This window comes from Phocoena sinus, chromosome 16 (genome assembly GCF_008692025.1).
Source record: "Phocoena sinus isolate mPhoSin1 chromosome 16, mPhoSin1.pri, whole genome shotgun sequence".
Lineage (NCBI taxonomy): Eukaryota > Metazoa > Chordata > Mammalia > Artiodactyla > Phocoenidae > Phocoena > Phocoena sinus.
Window position 1 is genome coordinate 51,971,746 of NC_045778.1, and position 17,442 is coordinate 51,989,187.

The 17,442-nt window shown below is 42.3% G+C and overlaps 1 protein-coding gene across 4 annotated transcripts in view; it reads left to right on the forward strand.

Annotated features, from left to right (window-relative positions):
* Window positions 1–12,940, forward strand: part of LGI1 (leucine rich glioma inactivated 1) — a 33,648-nt gene extending 20,708 nt beyond the window's left edge. Inside the window, exons 5-8 of one of the 4 annotated variants that reach the window (XM_032608621.1) lie at window positions 6,325–6,396; window positions 8,975–9,144; window positions 9,416–9,580; window positions 12,514–12,940. In XM_032608621.1, coding sequence (XP_032464512.1) covers window positions 6,325–6,396; window positions 8,975–9,144; window positions 9,416–9,580; window positions 12,514–12,551 — 445 coding nt within the window. In that variant the 3' untranslated portion in view covers window positions 12,552–12,940. Of the gene's footprint in view, window positions 1–6,324; window positions 6,397–8,974; window positions 9,145–9,415; window positions 9,581–11,732 lie in introns of all 4 variants that reach the window. The other 3 variants (XM_032608619.1, XM_032608618.1, XM_032608620.1) reach the window with 3 other exon arrangements.
* The last annotated feature ends 4,502 nt before the right edge of the window (window positions 12,941–17,442 follow it).

Below are 17,442 nucleotides of genomic sequence, written 5' to 3' on the forward strand. Positions count from 1 at the left end.
TGTATGGTACGAATGCTATGCCATTTGATTACGGAGCCAAACACCACCAAGCCTAATCTTTCAGACAAAAATAAATAAAAGAAGCGAAGAAATGGAAAGATAAATGGAAGTTCATGACTTCAACTTGAAATCTACTTGATTCACATAAATCCATTCAACATGGCCTGTGTCTAATGGCTCAGCATCACGAGGGGCTGAAGGAAGGATGTAAGACCCTGGTGTTCTCTCTGGGAACCTGGACATAGCCTTGCCGTGCCCCTTAGTTCAATCGAGTATATCTTCTCTCCAGCCTAAAGTCCTACCTCACCTGGAGGGAAGAATGGAAAGAAGGGAGGGAGCGAGGCAGAAAGAGAGAGAAAGGAATGAATGGGGGAAAGAGGGGAGGGGTGAGGAAGGGAGGAAAGTGGGGAAGAAAAAAATTTATACAACACCCTAGTGAAGAACATTTATTTTGTTTGACTAGAGCCTATTATGCCCATCAAATAAAATGGAAATATAAATTTGGGTCATTATGAGGCCCCTTCTTTAGAGGTATGAAGAGTATAAGAAGAAGGCACTGGTACAGCATGTGCTTAATACCTAGAAATTTTCAAGCTTAAGGGAACACAAAAGGCAGCCTTCAAAGAGAGAGGCGTGAATCTTAAGAGTCAGACAATGAAAGGGAAGTCCCACCTGTCTGACCGGTGCTGGAGGTAGGAAGGAGGTTTTAGGAGGGAACAGGTTAAAGTCGATTGAATATGACCCTTAGATCTCTTGCATCTTTATCAAACACTTAGATTGATTCGTGTGGTATTGCCAATATGAGACTCTTTTGGATCTGCAAAAATGGCATTGCCATATGGTTCCTCCTAAATAGTCTCTAGGATGTGCCACACAAAAATGAATAAAATCCAGCTCCAACCTGGAAGAGCTCAGTCTAGCAAGAGGAATTAGATGAACATATATCTTCTCACTGAGTGCCTTGTCCCCAGGTCATGATCTCCTTTCTAATTATGCTGTTCCTCCAGGTGTAGTTCTCTGCTTCTTCCTTCTTTCCTTTTTTCTTTTCTCCTTTCCTTTTTTCCTTTCAAGAAGAGATGGGTAGGGAAGATTTGAAGCCCAAATGTCCCTCTGACGGCTCAGCACATCAAGTCCATTTTCCATTATTTATCACTTATAAATAAATCTGACATTTGTTTGAGCCATTAATTTTCTTTTTAAGATTTTACAGGTGTTAGGTTTCAAAGTGCACTTTCCTCCACCTCAGACCAATTCGTCTCAATTAAAGGCAAACATTCAAGTAGCAAAGAATTATCACCTCACCCTCTAACCTACAGAAAGAGTTTACAAATCTTTTTCATATTCTTGACCTCATTACACTCTCTTGATGACCTTATGAAAGATACAAGGCAGGCACTATCCCCATTGGCGAATGAGAACACGGAGGTACACCCTGAGTTTAAGCTGCTCCCCAGTTAGTAGCGGTAAAAGTTAGAAGTTTCCCGAAGTCTTTAATGAGACATCTAGTGCCCTCTCCACCATGTCAATTATAACAGGACCAGGGAATTCCCTGGTGGCCCCGTAGTTAGGACTCCGGACCCTCACTGCTGAGGGCCTGGGTTCAATCCCTGGTTGGGGAACTAAGACCCCGCAAGCCATGCAGTGGCCAAAAAAGAAAGGAAAAAGGGAAAAAAAATTATAGCAGGATCAGAAAGCTTTATGGAGCTGGCTGGATCCTTCCACAGGATATCATTTGAGGAGCAAATATGGCTGGGGAAGGAAGAGAAGATCCTGAAGAGAGGAGCCCTACCCTCGCTGTAGTCTCCAAATGCAAATAGTTGGGGTTAGACATACACTTTTAGATCCAACTGGTTCCCACCCTGGCCTAACACTAAAGCTTCTCCAAGGGACTTGCCTGAGCATTGATATAAATTCAGTTCATTCCTAAAGAAGCAATGAACTTATCTCACCTTCTTATACATCTAACTCAGTAGACTTACCTTCTAAAAAGACATTAATAGCCAACTTAAAACTTACTCTATAGACTCCTCTCCCCCTCAAACCAACCCCCCCTCAAAAAAAAAGAGAATTCCTTATATTTAAGTCCTTACAAATCCTAGGACCCTCTCTTGATTATTCTGAATGACTGTAATATTATATATGATTAACTTAAGTGTTTGAATAGCTTATATATTTCAGAAAGGTTTGAATTTTCCTGATGACCATGTATTACTTCTGAAATCAGGGAAAAAATGAATTAAAAAATCATTTATGACCAATGATCACAAAATCTCTAAACATTTTGTACTGGTTTCTGTTAACACCCATGAAGTTTTCGTAAAGGTTCCCTTGGGCGTCACATGAGTGTCCTCGTGGCTAAGGCCCAGTGGAGGCAAGATTCTTTGCATGCATGTATAAAGACATTTGGGGAAAATCTCATCCATGCCTACCTGCTGGGGAGCACCTACTGGCTGCTCACCACTGCGGAGGTGCAAAAGATATATACAGCAGTCCCCAAGCTCAGGGTGCCTGTGTGTCTCCAGTTAGTCAGGCAGGATGTCCTCATTTCGGCCTTTACAATGACATGCATGTAAATATACTGGCTGAGGGGGATCTCTGCCACCAGACTGCCTGGGTTCAAAGCACGGCTTTACCCCTTAATAGCTGTGGGACATCAGGCAGGTCACTAAGCTTCATGGTGCCTCCAATTTCTTATGTGTAATATGGAAGTGATAATAATCATCTGTAAAAATGGGGGTGGGGATAATAAAATACTTAGGAGTACCTAGATCCTAAGGTTGTCGTGAGATTAGGTCAGTTAATCTATGCAAAGTGCCTAGAACAGAGTGTGCTATGCAGTAAACACCATCACGTGGGAATAAACTAAACCTCACTGCCTAACTTCCGCTGGTCCTGGATCAGGACTCCGAATGCTGTAGTGTATTTATCCCCTTTAAACATTTTGTATGAAATTAAAATAACTGCACTTGAAGTACCGCAAATTCAGTGAGACACCAACTCAAGCTGAGAATCTGCACCGCAGGGAGCCTGGGAGCACCCCAGATGGCCGTGGGCGATGCTTTCTTAGCAGCAGACCCCAGTGGCACTGAAACAAACGTGCTGTCTGAGCCAGTCTGGTCTGCCTTAGAGAGAAGACTTTCCAGTAGGTTCCATACTCCATAATTAGAGGTTTTCTCAGGTAAACCATGAAAACACCAAAGTGGAGGGAATGGTCGTCAATTCCATTGGGTAGGAAAGCCTGCCTGCCACTGAGAATGCTTGACCCTTCTCAGCTAGTCTCAAGGCAGCTAGGTGCTCAATTCAGCCGTTTCCCTGGTGTTTTAAAGAATGTTTCTTAGGTAGACTCTGAGTCAGGACCTAGAGAATGGAGCTTAGTGGCAGGCACACTTTGAAGAGCCCTCCTAGGGAATTCCCTGGTGGTCCAGTGGTTAGGACTCGGCGCTTTCACTGCTGGGGCCTGGGTTCGAATCCTAGTCGGGGAACTAGAATCCTCACGGCTCAGCCAAATTAAAAAAAGAAAGAAAGAAAAGTCGTCCTATTGTTTAGGGCTTATTACCACAGTGAGGGCTCAGAGGAGGGAGGGTACTTTGTGAGCATCGTGGAGGTGGGGCAACGGTAATTCACAGGGCTTTGCAATTTCTCCCTAACTCGGTGTCTTGGTACAAGGGCCTAAGAGAAGCATTCTCTGCTCTTTTCTTTGTCTGGATGGATGTCCTTCTTCTTATCAACTCCAGCCTGCCCCATTCATTCATTCATGTAAAAGTAGCTGTTGAGGACTTATATTATGCCAGGCACTGGGGATACAGTGGTGAGAAAAACATCCTTCCAGTACTCACTACAAAGTCATCCTAGAAAAAAATTAACATTGATGCATGTTTTCTCAAACCTCGCATTGGCCTGTTTTCGCTCTCTCCCAATCAGTTCTACCCCTCATCAGTTACCCAGATACAGTGCATTCCTACCCCATAGTAAAACCTAAGGTGGTGATGCTCACTGAGTTTTTTTTTTTTTAATTTTGGAATTCCTTTTTTTTTTAATCTTTTTTTTTTTAATAACCAAAAAACCAAAAAAAACCAAACAGAAAACCCCGCAGTTCACCCATTTCTCCCATCCCCTCAACCCCACCTCTGGCAACCACCAATTTGTTCTCTGTATCTATGAAGTTCACTGACTCTTAACACCTTGGGTATGTGAGGCTTAGAGCTCTGTTCTTTGGGCAGGAAGCGGGAACTCTCAGATTCACCTGCTGTTTAAAAGAACTGCCCAGGGCAGCAATAAAAACATGGTGCCTCTTCCTGTGTAACCCTAGTGGCTGCAGTAATTCAGGACTTGACTCTCATCGTTTCACTCCCACTGTCCTATGACCCAGCCTCCTCCAAGCTCATGCCCTGCAGCCAGTTGCACTTCGTGCTGGTTTCCGGGGGAGGGACGTCCACTTACAAGTTAGCATGAGGACTTCAGGACACATTGTGCCAGCAACTATATTGAGACACATAACTTGAGAGAGATTCTAGACTGGTCCAAGACCCAAGAAATCTCTTCATTTAACCACCATTCAGTAAAAAGAACTATGGAGCTGTTCTCTGGAATAATCTTCTTTAGCAGCGTTTTATTAATTCTGCATAGGCGGACAGTCACAGCAGTTCATTTGTATGGTCAGTTTTCTAAATGTTTCTTGGGCAAAGACCACACAAAAGCCTTTCTCCTTCCTGTCCCCCACCCCCACTCCTCCCAGCTGCCCTTTATTGAGAGTAGTCCAACTACCATCCTGAGTTACCGCATTTACTTTTTCTAACACTCTTATGATATGAGGTATTATTACCTCCACTTAAAAAATGAAAAAGCTGAGTCGCAGAGAAGGTAGATAACCAAAGTCACACAGCCTGTAAATAGTGGAGCCGGGATTCAAACCAAGCTCAGAAAGAATGACTCCAAAGCTGTGCTCTTTGTCACAAAATGGACCATCACTGAGACTGGAAACTTCTGATTCAGTTCCCTTTCTTCTGTGTCGAGGTTCATTGAAAAAAAGCTTTCTAATCTAGTGGTAATTTCTAAAACTCAGAAAAACAACATATATGACTTAAAAATAGATTTTAAAAGTTCTGAATGCTTGCACTTGAGAAATCTTGTATTAATTAAAGGAGGTGGAAAACATAGAAGACTTTTGAGAGTGTTTTAAATGGAATGTGAGAGAATTTTCAAGGGCTTTGGAGGCTGACAGCATAGACTCTTTTGTTTTAGTTTTGTTTTTTTTGTTTTTTTTTGCGGTACGCGGGCCTCTCACTGTTGTGGCCTCTCCCGTTGCGGAGCACAGGCTCCGGACGCACAGGCTCAGCGGCCATGGCTCACGGGCCCAGCCGCTCCGCTGCATGTGGCATCTTCCTGGACCGGGGCACGAACCCGTGTCCCCTGCAGTGGCAGGCGGACTCTCAACCACTGCGCCACCAGGGAGGCCCTTAGTTTTAGTTTTTAATTTTTATTGTGAAAATTAAAACTACTCCTAAGAAGAGTATATAATAGGTACATGTATAATGCTGGTTAAAAATAGAAAATTACCAGTACCTAGTACCCTTCCCTGTCATACAGTATCTGCTCCTTGTTATGTGCACATTTCTGCAGTATGGACACATGTCCCTTTCCTTGATACTATCAGGACTGTTTCTTACTTATTACCCTTGATTAGCATCAGAATCATTTTAGTGGTAAGTGAAAGAACAAATAGAAAGAGAAGGAGAAAACAATTCCTGTGATAATAGGGCAAGAATTGGAAGAAGGGAAAAGGAGATGATTAAAGAGGATGAATGGATGGATGGATGGATGGATGGATGGATGAATGGATGGATGGATGGATGGGTGAATAGATGGATATTTATAAGGAAGCTATTTTCTAAGGAGGAATGAATGAATGGAGCTAAAGGGGAAAAAATGTAGAAAAAGGGGGAAACAAAAAGAATGTGCTGGAAGGGGGATAGATCAGACAGGCCTCCAAATTTGAGAGCTGTTGGAACTAAGAGTTGGAGGTTGAGCTGCTCTCTATAGCAAGTGGGGCGGTGGGGGGAGGGAGGAGAAGGGCAGCCTGAGTGAGAGGAGAGAGAGCACATGGAGACCATGGACATAGGGAGGCATCCCTTAGATGGAATGCCTGAGTGTGTGATGCTCATACTCAGTGCTAAGTAGAAAGACCAATGCCCAGGCATCATTCTGTTACTCGTATTTTGGAGGGTTTGCTTGTTTGTTTGTTTAATACCATAATACATAAGGGGTCATAAAATGCATTTATTTCATTTATGACTACAGTTTACATCATTCTTTTTTTTTTTCCAGGAGCCTTGCAAACAACAACCTCCAGACTCTCCCAAAAGACATTTTCAAAGGCCTGGATTCTTTAACAAATGTGTAAGAGGACCTAAGAAATCACTGATTAATTAATTAATTTGCAGTCGTTAACAAAGAAGCCTGGTGTGGATTATTAAATTTTTTAATTGGCTTTAAATTAAATGAGAATTTTTAAATTTTAATTTTAAATTGGCTTAAAATTTGAATTTAGTTGGACTAATGTTTGAGTCTCCTATGGTATTTACCACTATATTCTGAAAATATAGTCCCAAGTTTGCCTTTGACAAAGTGTGTGCCTGTATGGCAGGGACTGATGACAAGGGACTTGGAGGGGGTAGGAAGAGGAGGGCTAGATAGAGGTTTCAAGATGCCTTTTTTTTCTCATGAGGTCCAGGAAATGGGGCTACAAAGGAAAAACATAAAGAAGTCTGGGAAACTGACAGAATAAAGATGAAAGTTTATACCCATGGGTTGGTCTGTCAAGAGAGAAATGGAGCAGGAAGTGGGAGAAGGGAGGAAAGTTTGCCTTTTCTCTCATTAGACTGAACAACAGCTCTAGGCTTAATCCCCAAGGAATTTGGCTTAAGCCCCAGGAAGGGAATGAACTTAATTATTTTTGACCCTTTTTCAAACAAAAGAGCTTTCAAACTTTGACTTTTAAGCCTCAGAGTGAAAGATCTTTGTAAGGAATTTGTGTATTTTGTAGTAAGCAAAGCAAGTAATATATGCCTAACCCTTTCAAAAGCAATTTAGCTTCAATAAGTGCCTTCCAGAACATTGGAAAGGTATTTAAATGTCACAAGGTAGAAAACAGGAACAAACAAAAGATGTATGAAAACAAAGGAGTTCTTATTTTTCAGGTACTTTGCTACAGAATATATATTCAAAACAACTTTTCTCCAATAACAAAAATTTGAGTCAAGAATTTTCTCCTAAACCTAGGATTTAACTTCAAATCAGTAAGCTATGAAAAACTTCCTTTGTTCCTTGTAGTATTCCCCCCACCCCTCCTCCACGCCTATTACCCCAATTCCTGAAAGATGGTTTATTTCCAAGAGAGTGTCAGAATCAGGACACTTCCAAATAGTCTTGGACAGACCACAGTTACCGCTCTGGTTTACAATACCCCAGAAAAGTTGACACTCATTATTCTGGGTCAGAGTATTCTTGAGATATGAGGTGAGTCCAGAGAATGTCTTGGAAGTTAGATGATTCTCCATAGCAGACTTGGGGATACAGCGGATTTGGGGACCCTCTGGCCCAACCTTGTGTCAGCCTATACCCCACACTAGCAAAAGAAAAAACACTTGAAATTGGCTCAGTCTCTCCAAGGAATCCCATAATGGGTTTGGCCTCTTGGGCCTACCTTGATATGCCCAAACCAAGAATCATCTAAGAAGTGCAAGGATCCATGCCGACTTGCCTTTTAGTAGATTTCTTGGTTTCTTGAATTACCCCCAAAACACATTTTTAAATGCTTCAACGTTTAAAAAGTACTCATATGCTGTGTGAAAAGTAGGTGGTACCTATCTTAGGAATTTTGTGTGACCAAGAATGGTTTTAGGAAAGAGATAGAGTTTTTGAACAGAAGCAATGCAAATAAACAGAGAACTTGGTGAGCTGGGATCATATGTGGAAATTTAAACTATCTATGCTGTACAGTTTATTATGGACATGAGCTATTATTGTATGTCTGCACTAACTCGGCTGTGTCGAAGTCATTTCCTATTAAAATTGAATTTGTAGACCATGGAATAGGATCAGGGTTAATTATGCCTGTGAGGAAGAAGAAAAGCAAATAGCTTACTCGATGTAATTAAATATGGTACAACAATCACTACATCTTTCTTTTAGACCTGTGCTGCCCAATATGGTAGCCACACATGTGATCACCAAACACTTGAAATGTGTTCCTAGTGTAAATGAGGAACTGAATTTTAAATTTTACATAATTTTAAAAAATTAAATACAAAACTAAATTTAAATTTAAAAACTGATTCTCTGTTCAATCATTGGAAGAGTTTTAAGTATGTTTGGAACAACTTGGGTGTATAAATCTGTTTTTTTCAACTGTAAATTTTGTTAACTCTAAATACAAATCATGAATTTCTGCTGAAATTTTATTTTCCAAATTGAGATATACTGTAAGTATAAAATACACATCAGACTTCAAAGACTTAGTATACAAAGAGAATGTAAAATATCTCATTAGTAATTTCTATATGACTATATGTGAAAATGATAAAATTCTGTATGTATTGAGTTATATAACATATGCTATGAAAATAATTTCACTTCTTTCTTTTTAGTTTTTTAATGTGTCTGTAGAAAATTTTTAACTACATATGTGGTTCACATTGTATTTCTATGGACAGCACAGCTCTAGACTGAGCTACCTTCAAATCCAAGAGGGAATAAGTTATAAGGATGAGGTTCCATTGACTGGGGTGGCCTGCAAGGGCACACTGTGGTCATTCTCTGAGCCCAAAGTGAATGGTCAGTCAGGTTGAAGGTAGATTATGGGACATTATATAAAGCCAGGTGAGGTCATTCTGCACATGTTAATTGCTAAAGTAAAAGTCATGCCTGGGAAGGAAGGGCCCTCGTATATCAAAAGCAGCTGAAGTTTGTCTTTCAGGGACCTGAGAGGTAATTCATTTAATTGTGACTGTAAACTGAAGTGGCTGGTGGAATGGCTAGGCCACACCAATGCAACTGTCGAAGACATCTACTGTGAAGGCCCTCCAGAATACAAGAAGCGCAAAATCAATAGTCTCTCCTCCAAGGATTTTGATTGCATCATTACAGGTAATGTATTCCAAATCATTCCACCTCATATAATTAGAATAAGGGCTAATTTTTTACATATGCAGGAACTGATTCTTTAAATATATATATTAAAAACCAACTGAGCAATTTAAAAATATTATGAACCATTAAAATTCATGTGTTTAAAAGCAAAGTAAAATTGTCATTTCACTGTTTCTCTAGAATAAATATATTTCTTGTGGACATTTGAGATCTAGCCAAGGAATGAGGCATCAGCACAGCTACTCATCATCATTTTCAATTTTTGCAGAGTTTGCAAAGTCTCAAGACCTGCCTTTTCAATCACTGTCCATAGACACTTTTTCTTACATGAACGATGAGTATGTAGTCATCGCTCAGCCTTTCACTGGAAAGTGCATTTTCCTTGAATGGGACCACGTAGAAAAGACCTTCCGGAATTATGACAACATTACAGGTACGAAAAGCCTGATCGTATTTTAAGTGGAAAGTTAAGCCACTTGGGCCAAGGGCAACAGGAAAAGATGAATGATATCAGGGAATTCTTTGGGCAGGTTGAGAATCATTTGAATCCCAAATCTACCATTTACTGAGTGCCTGGGATTGTTCCCTAAAGCTTAATTTCCTCACTTGTAAAATGGGAATAATAATACCTAACTTTCAGTGTTGTTATAAAACAATGGGAGCATATGTTCAAGAAACTTAGCATAGGACCTAGCTTAGTAAATATACAATAAAAGGTGGGTTATTTTTCTTCAATGAAAAAGTACTGGACTAAGAATTATGAGTTCTAATCTAGGTTCTGCCACAAGCTAACTGGTCAAGCCACTCACCCTCACTGGGCCCCTCTTTTTAACTATAAAATAAGGAGGTTATTTTAGGTCAATGACTCTCAAACTTTACGGCAAAAACATTACTTCTGCAAAATGTTCATGGGAGATCTCCTGCAGTCCCCTCAGTTTTCCAATGGATTGCAGCAGGGCTTTGTGAAATCTAAACCTTAGTTTTGTGTAAGGTTCTTCTTACATGTGTACAGTCTGTCAATTGCTTTGAATGAATCTTTAGATGAGCACTTAAATGAAAAATGAATCATGTATTTGCAGACTTTCAGATGGCATCATCTAGTCTAGGATGACGAATATGTGTCATATATACAGTCACTATCCCCTCCCTCACCCCAGACAGACGTCGCTAATGTATCATGATGCTCTTTCTTGCAGAGGACAGAATCCTTCTTAACACAGTTCTCCAGGCAGTCACAATCAATCAATCAATATTGGTATATGGTTGAAAACTAGTGGCCATCTCTCATCTAGTTCCAACCCTCATTGTACAGAAGAGAAAACTGAATCCCAGAGAAGTGATTTTCCCAAGGTCACAGAATTACACAGCCTTGAAAAGTGTCACAACTAGAATAATTTTGCCTATGGATGGAGCCAATTAATAGAAAGAGTTGATCTGGAACTTATTACCTCAAAGCCCTTAGAGCTGCAGTCAGAAAAAGCCTGGGACCAGATTTGCCCGGCTCTCTTTGGATTTCCTAGAGCCAAGCTCCCTCTATGAGATCAGAATCTATTGATAAATGTTAAACTCTTAACAAAGGATATTGAGCTAGGCTTCTGACAGACTCCCATGTAGTTTTCTGAGATTTCCCAAAGTAACATCCAGGAGCTTCGCCCATGACTGTACCCGTCTTTCACTTTTCTCAAGGATTTCTCTTCCTTCTTTTCTGCCGCCAGTGACCTAAAGCTTCACAAGTGGCATCTCTCTCCTTTCTCAGGAGAAAGTCAGTTTATTCTAGAGCAAGAAGCAGTTTATACATAGAGCAAACCAATTGCAGGTAGAGCCGTGGGCTGCCCAGACTACCGCTCAAAACTTTGTGAGGTTCTTCTAGAACCTTGTGGAATGCTGGCCAAGTTGGAAGTCCTTGTACAGCTAACTGCCCACCCCAGGTTGGGTTAAAAGCATAGAGATGCTTGTAGCCTTGGGTTTGAATCCCCACTCTGCCTTCTCCTAGCAGCACCGAACCTCTCTGAGCTTCTGTCTGCTCATCTGCAAAAGGGAGGGTGATAATATTTATCTTTTAAGATTGTTGGGAAATTTAATGAGATGATTTGGCAAAGCAAATTGGTGCTCAATAAATGGCAGTTTCCAACTCATGATATGTCAGAGAAAGCAATGCTTTCTTTCTGTAAGAAGCGAGAGGAGAGGGAGTTCCCTGGCGGTCCAGTGGTTAGGACTTGGTGCTGTCACTGCTGTGGCCACGGGTTCAATCCCTGGTTGGGGAACTGAGATCCACACATGGCTTGGCCAAAAAAAAAAAAAGTGAGAGGAGAAAACTCAGGCTGTAGCCATGTATCCTGAACGTCCTGAACGTCTAGTACACGTTGGATGTGACATGACAACTCAGTTATTGATAACAAGGCTCCATGAGGTACAAAGGCACAGAACTTCGGGATCCCACTGCCATTGGACCTGATTAGGAAATTGGCCTTTTGCCTAATCAACCAAGGAAATGATTTTGGTGGCAGTTGCATGGCTTCGGCATGTGTATTAACATGTCCAAAAGAGGATGGCCATCCTCCTAATCTCTCATTTGTCTTTTCCAGGCACGTCCACTGTAGTGTGCAAGCCTATAGTCATTGAAACTCAGCTCTATGTTATTGTGGCCCAGCTGTTCGGTGGCTCTCACATCTATAAGAGAGACAGTTTTGCAAATAAATTCATAAAAATCCAGGATATTGAAATTCTCAAAATCCGAAAACCCAATGACATTGAAACGTTCAAGATTGAAAACAACTGGTACTTTGTGGTTGCTGACAGTTCAAAAGCTGGTTTTACTACCATTTATAAATGGAACGGAAATGGATTCTACTCCCATCAATCTTTACATGCGTGGTACAGGGATACTGATGTGGAATATCTAGAAATAGCCAGAACACCTCAGACACTCAGAACGCCTCATTTAATCCTGTCCAGTAGTTCCCAGCGTCCTGTAATTTATCAGTGGAACAAAGCAATACAATTATTTACTAACCAAACCGACATTCCTAACATGGAAGATGTATATGCCGTTAAGCACTTCTCAGTGAAAGGTGACGTGTACATTTGCTTGACAAGATTCATTGGTGATTCCAAAGTAATGAAATGGGGAGGCTCCTCATTTCAGGATATTCAGAGGATGCCATCGCGAGGATCCATGGTGTTCCAGCCTCTTCAGATAAATAACTATCAATACGCAATTCTTGGAAGTGATTATTCCTTTACTCAAGTGTATAACTGGGATGCAGAGAAAGCCAAATTTGTAAAATTTCAGGAATTGAATGTTCAGGCACCAAGATCATTCACGCATGTGTCCATTAATAAGCGTAATTTTCTTTTTGCTTCCAGTTTTAAGGGAAACACACAGATTTACAAACATGTCATAGTTGACTTAAGCGCATGACACACGAAATTCTGTGGCTGCCATCGGAAACTTTCTACAGTATACGATCCGGATGAACTCAATGCATGATGACTCTTCTTATCACACTTGCAAATGAATGCCTTTCAAACACTGAGGCTGCTAGAACCAAGCACTACCCGTAATCTCCATCCTTTCCTGTCCAGTCCAGTGGTGTGGGAAGTTACCTTTTATAAGACAAAATTGAATTGTGTAACTGTTCTTTGCAGTGAAGATGTGTAAATAAGCGTTTAATGGTATCTGTTACTCCAAAAAGAAATATGAATATGTACTTTTCCATTTATTTATTCATGTGTTCAGAAACAACTGCCAAATAAAATGTTTACATTTTCTTTCATATCCCAAAGGTAATTATTTACAGGAGTTATTTTATTCTTGGTGATGGTATGTTGAGGAAGGAATTTTATACAATAGGGTTATATTTGGATCAAGAATTTATGGTGTGCATAATGAGTGAAGATAAACACTGATACTGATTACTCATCATTTATTAATAGGACGATCAGTTGAGTTTGAACATTCAAAGGTGTTTCTAAAGGGCATGGCTTTGGGGAACATTTTGAGGTGAAATGGTGACAAATGGAAAGAAAGGTAGTGAAATTTGCCTGTTACAAGAAGGCTAATTTGACAGTTAGACCCATCCTTTTCTATCTGATAGTTCCAGCTAAAAACATCATTCAGACAACTTAGAGAAGAAGCCAAAGTCAAGATTTTGGATTTTTAAAGCCCTATTCCGGGGCTTTCTAAATGTTTGACTCTGGAATCATCTGACAGCTGACAGAGATTGTAACCTTACAGCACTTGTCTCAGATGTATCCCATATGAAGTCCTCTTAATATGACCAAGGATGCTTCACTTCTAGACACCAGTTCTGATACGTTACTGACATACTGCAGAGTGCCTACGAGGCTCATATTTGATTTTCTAAATTCCTGCTCCTGGATCACATGGTATGTTAGCACTTAGCACAATGCCTGTGATAGAGCAGGCTCTTAAAAACTACTTTCGAAGATGCACGTGTCCTCCTGTCATAAACTTAATAATAAACTTCATGAGGCCCTTTGATCTAATCAGTCATACTGATTTGAGTACCTATTAAGAATGGGGTATCATTCCTCTGGTTTGGGGAGGAAAATTGAGGAAAGAGGAGGGCATAGTCTTTGATCCGTGGGGGCTTAGAAGACTAATGGGGGGTTAGGACACAAAAAACTACAGTTAGCAGTGAGTGCCAAATTTCACCTGAACATTCTGATTTTAAGTATCGGGGGAGTAGCCACAATGAGTTCCTGCAAGAAGTGGTCCTTGTTTGAACTTAAAGGGAAGACATGATTTCAAAAGGGGATCAGGGCACAGAAGATATTCTTGGCATGATGTGGTTCTGTGTGCTGCCTTCACAGAAGGGATCAGAGCTCCCTCCAACTCATTGTTCCCCAGAATCTTTTGCCAAATGACTAGGGGCGTGGGGGCAGGTGGGACAGACAGCAACTCCACTGGCAGCACATGCCTGGAGAACTTGAGGCGTCAGAGGTACACATAATAGTTACATAGTCTCTGGAAAGCAACACCTTGGGGAGTTATGCATAGAAACCAGACTCCTTTACCACATGGGGAAGATACTAACTCTGACATCAGGGTTATGGGGGGACAAGAAGAAGACTTACCCGCTCCCAATCCTACACATAGGGAGACCTGGCCTTTGAATGTCTGACTTTCTTTGCTCCCTTGTCCTATAAGCAGCACATATGTGTTGGAGAACACCTGCTTGGTACAGACTGGGTTTAAGTCCAGCCCTGCAATGTCCTGATTTTGTCCACAGGCAAGTGACATGACCTCTCTGAGCCTCAGTGTCTTCATCTGTAAAGGTACAATGATGCCTACTCAAAGGACAACAGAAGGATTAAATGAAACAATGCACACATGGTGGACTGAATTTTACAAATATGGCCACAACAATATCTCCCAGCCTACTTGCTCTATGAGAACTTCCCCCAACCCCATCAAGAGGTGATGCCTAATTCCCCTATCCTTCAATCTGGATGGCCTTGTAACCAACAGAACGTGGTGAAAATGATGCAGTTTGACTTTTGAAGCTAAGTCATAAAAACAATGAAGCTTCTGCCTTGTGAAATTGGGACAATCCCTTTGGGAGGCCTGAGCTGCTGCATAGAAAGTCCTATTAGCCTGAGGCTACCATTCTGAGGAAGCCCAAGCTTTGGTCGACAGCCCCAGATAAGGTCCCAGCCAACAGCCACATCAACCACCAGTCCTGTGAGTGAAGATGGCTCCAGGTGATTTCAGCCCCCAGCTGTCAAGTCACCACAGCCCATCAAATCTTCCCAAGTGAGGATCCGGAAATCATGGAGCAGAGACAAGCCATCCCTATGATGCCCCGTCCAAATTCCTGACCCACAGAATCTAAGAGCATAATAAAATCGTTGTTTTAAAAGGCCAAGTTTTGGGGTGATTTGTTATACTGCAGTAGTAATCATGTAAAGAATAGCATGGGAAGTGCTTAACACAGAATGGCACAAGTTAGCACTCACCAAGTGCTAGCTATTACTAATGGGCTCCACACTCAGAATATTGTATGCTTTGGGGTCATGCTCTACCTTACTGTTGTAATATAATTCATCATCATTTCTTTTTTTTTTTTTTAATTTATTTTTGGCTGCATTGGGTCTTCATTGCTGTGCTCGGGCTTTCTCTAGTTGCGGCGCACGGGGGCTCCTCTTCCTTGCGGTGCAGGGGCTTCTCATTGCGGTGGCTTCACGTTTTGGAGCACCGGCTCTAGGTGCGTGGGCTTCAGTAGTTGCGGCACGCGGGCTCGGTAGTTGTGGCTCGCAGGCTCTAGAGCTCAGGCTCAGTAGTTGTGGCGCACAGGCTTAGTTGCTCTGCGGCATGTGGGATCTTCCCGGCCCAGGGCTCGAATCCGTGTCCCCTGCATTGGCAGGCGGATTCTTAACCACTGTGCCACCAGGGAAGTACCTGTCATTTCATTTTTAAAGGCTATCTCCTGTTTTCAGTACGTTCCGACTCTGTGCCAGGTACTCTGCTGACTTCAGGGCTGCAGAGATAGTGGATCTAGACTCTGCCCTGTTTGTTTTCATAGAAGCATTAGCTGTTTAAGTTAGCAAACCAACTGTCTAATTTACCTCGAAGCTGAGACCCTGAGATGTGAAGCAAGCTAGGTGAGGTAAGCTACGGTCCAGGCCTCCTGACACTTGGCCCAGTCCCTTCTGCATCACATGGTGCTACCTTTCAAAACCCTCCCATTGGAACCTGGGATTGCAGATGGGGAGAGAGGTGAGGAGTGAAGAGGTTGACCGAGAAAATAAATTTGAGAAAGACTGAGAAGGAGGACATATGGTAGGGTCCACTTTTGCAGGAATTGACCAGTGTTTTCTGAGAGTTGCCCTCTCTCCCTGTAACCCTCATCTACTCTATACTATGCAACTCTGCCCGCTCTCCAGCCATAAATGATTGGACCTGGAGTGAACTCTCAATCTAGGTGCTCAATCCAGAAGCTGGGCTAGGCTCAGCCTAAGCCAATCCCTTCTCCCTCCTGGATATCTGGAATTAGGACAGCAGAGTCTGGGCCAATTAGCCACAGGCACCAGACTTGTAAGGTGATGATCTTAAATTTGGTTCCCTCGAAGCAGCGGGATTTACTGAAGGAGTGCTCTCAGGTAAGGGAGAGAGAGGCGCATAGGGCAGGGGAAGATGTCAAGCAAAGATGTCCTTTCAGGAGAAGTCCAGCTGCAGCCTGACCCCATGTGGAACTCTAAAGCATGAATGGTACTACAGAGTGTGTCCTGCCTTGAAGCAAGGAATGTGGACATTTATATCCCTCATCTGACAGTCAGTGACCGAAGAATGTGTGGCATAACCTCTCAGGCATCTCCAGCTGAGAAGGTTGCAATTGGCTAAGGGTAATCCTGCAGAGAAGGGTACCAATGTAAGCAGTCATTAACCAACACCCACACTGCAGGATGGGTGCACCAGCCTAGCAAAGGGCACCTGGGTGGGTGACCGAAAGCATACGCTACAATGATGGTGGCTGAGGCATTACTCTGTTTTGGAGCAGCCATGATGGTCCATGAACCAGAAGAGCAGAGGGAACTGGTCTGAAAGGTGAGAAGAGAATGAAGCAGACACTCAGAAAGGAGGGGTGAGAAACTACATAGTCAAGAGAGAGGGAGGGAGTGGAAAAAGAAGGAGGGAAGAAGAGAGAAAGGGGGTAAGAAAAGGGAGAGGGAAGGAGGGGAAACGAGAGAGTAAAAAGGAAGGGAGGAGGGAGAGTGGGAAGAAGATTGGGAGGCATGGTGTCCCAGCTTGGGTCACCTGAGAACCAGACTCTGGGAAGTTAATGTACATGTATTAGGTAGTACCTTTGAGACCAACACTGGGAAGGGAGAAGGAATTAGAATTTGGCAAAGAAAGCAGCTGAACTGTGATGCAGTTCTAACAAAAGCAACCCTGTAGGGAGCTCTAGAGCTGAGATGTCCTTTCTCAGCTGTCCCAAGTTGGAGCAAGGGGATCAGACCTTTATAGCTCCGTTGGACGTGGGCTGTCCCTGGAAGAAAGCATGGCCTTGGGTGAGGCTGTTTTTTCAGCCAAGGCAATCCCCAAAGAAGGCAGACAGTAGAGACCCATCTTCTGTTAGTACTCCCAGAAGCTGGGAAAATAAGTCCTTTATTCCTGAATGAGGATCAGCATCCATCCCAGAGGGAAAGGAGTGAGGAGTAAGAGTGGGAGAGAGGAGATGGGGAGAAGCAGCCCTGATTCCTAGTGATTGTTCATTTTCCACTCCATCCCTCATGATATCCAATGGCACTCCCTGTCCTTGAATTCCTTGA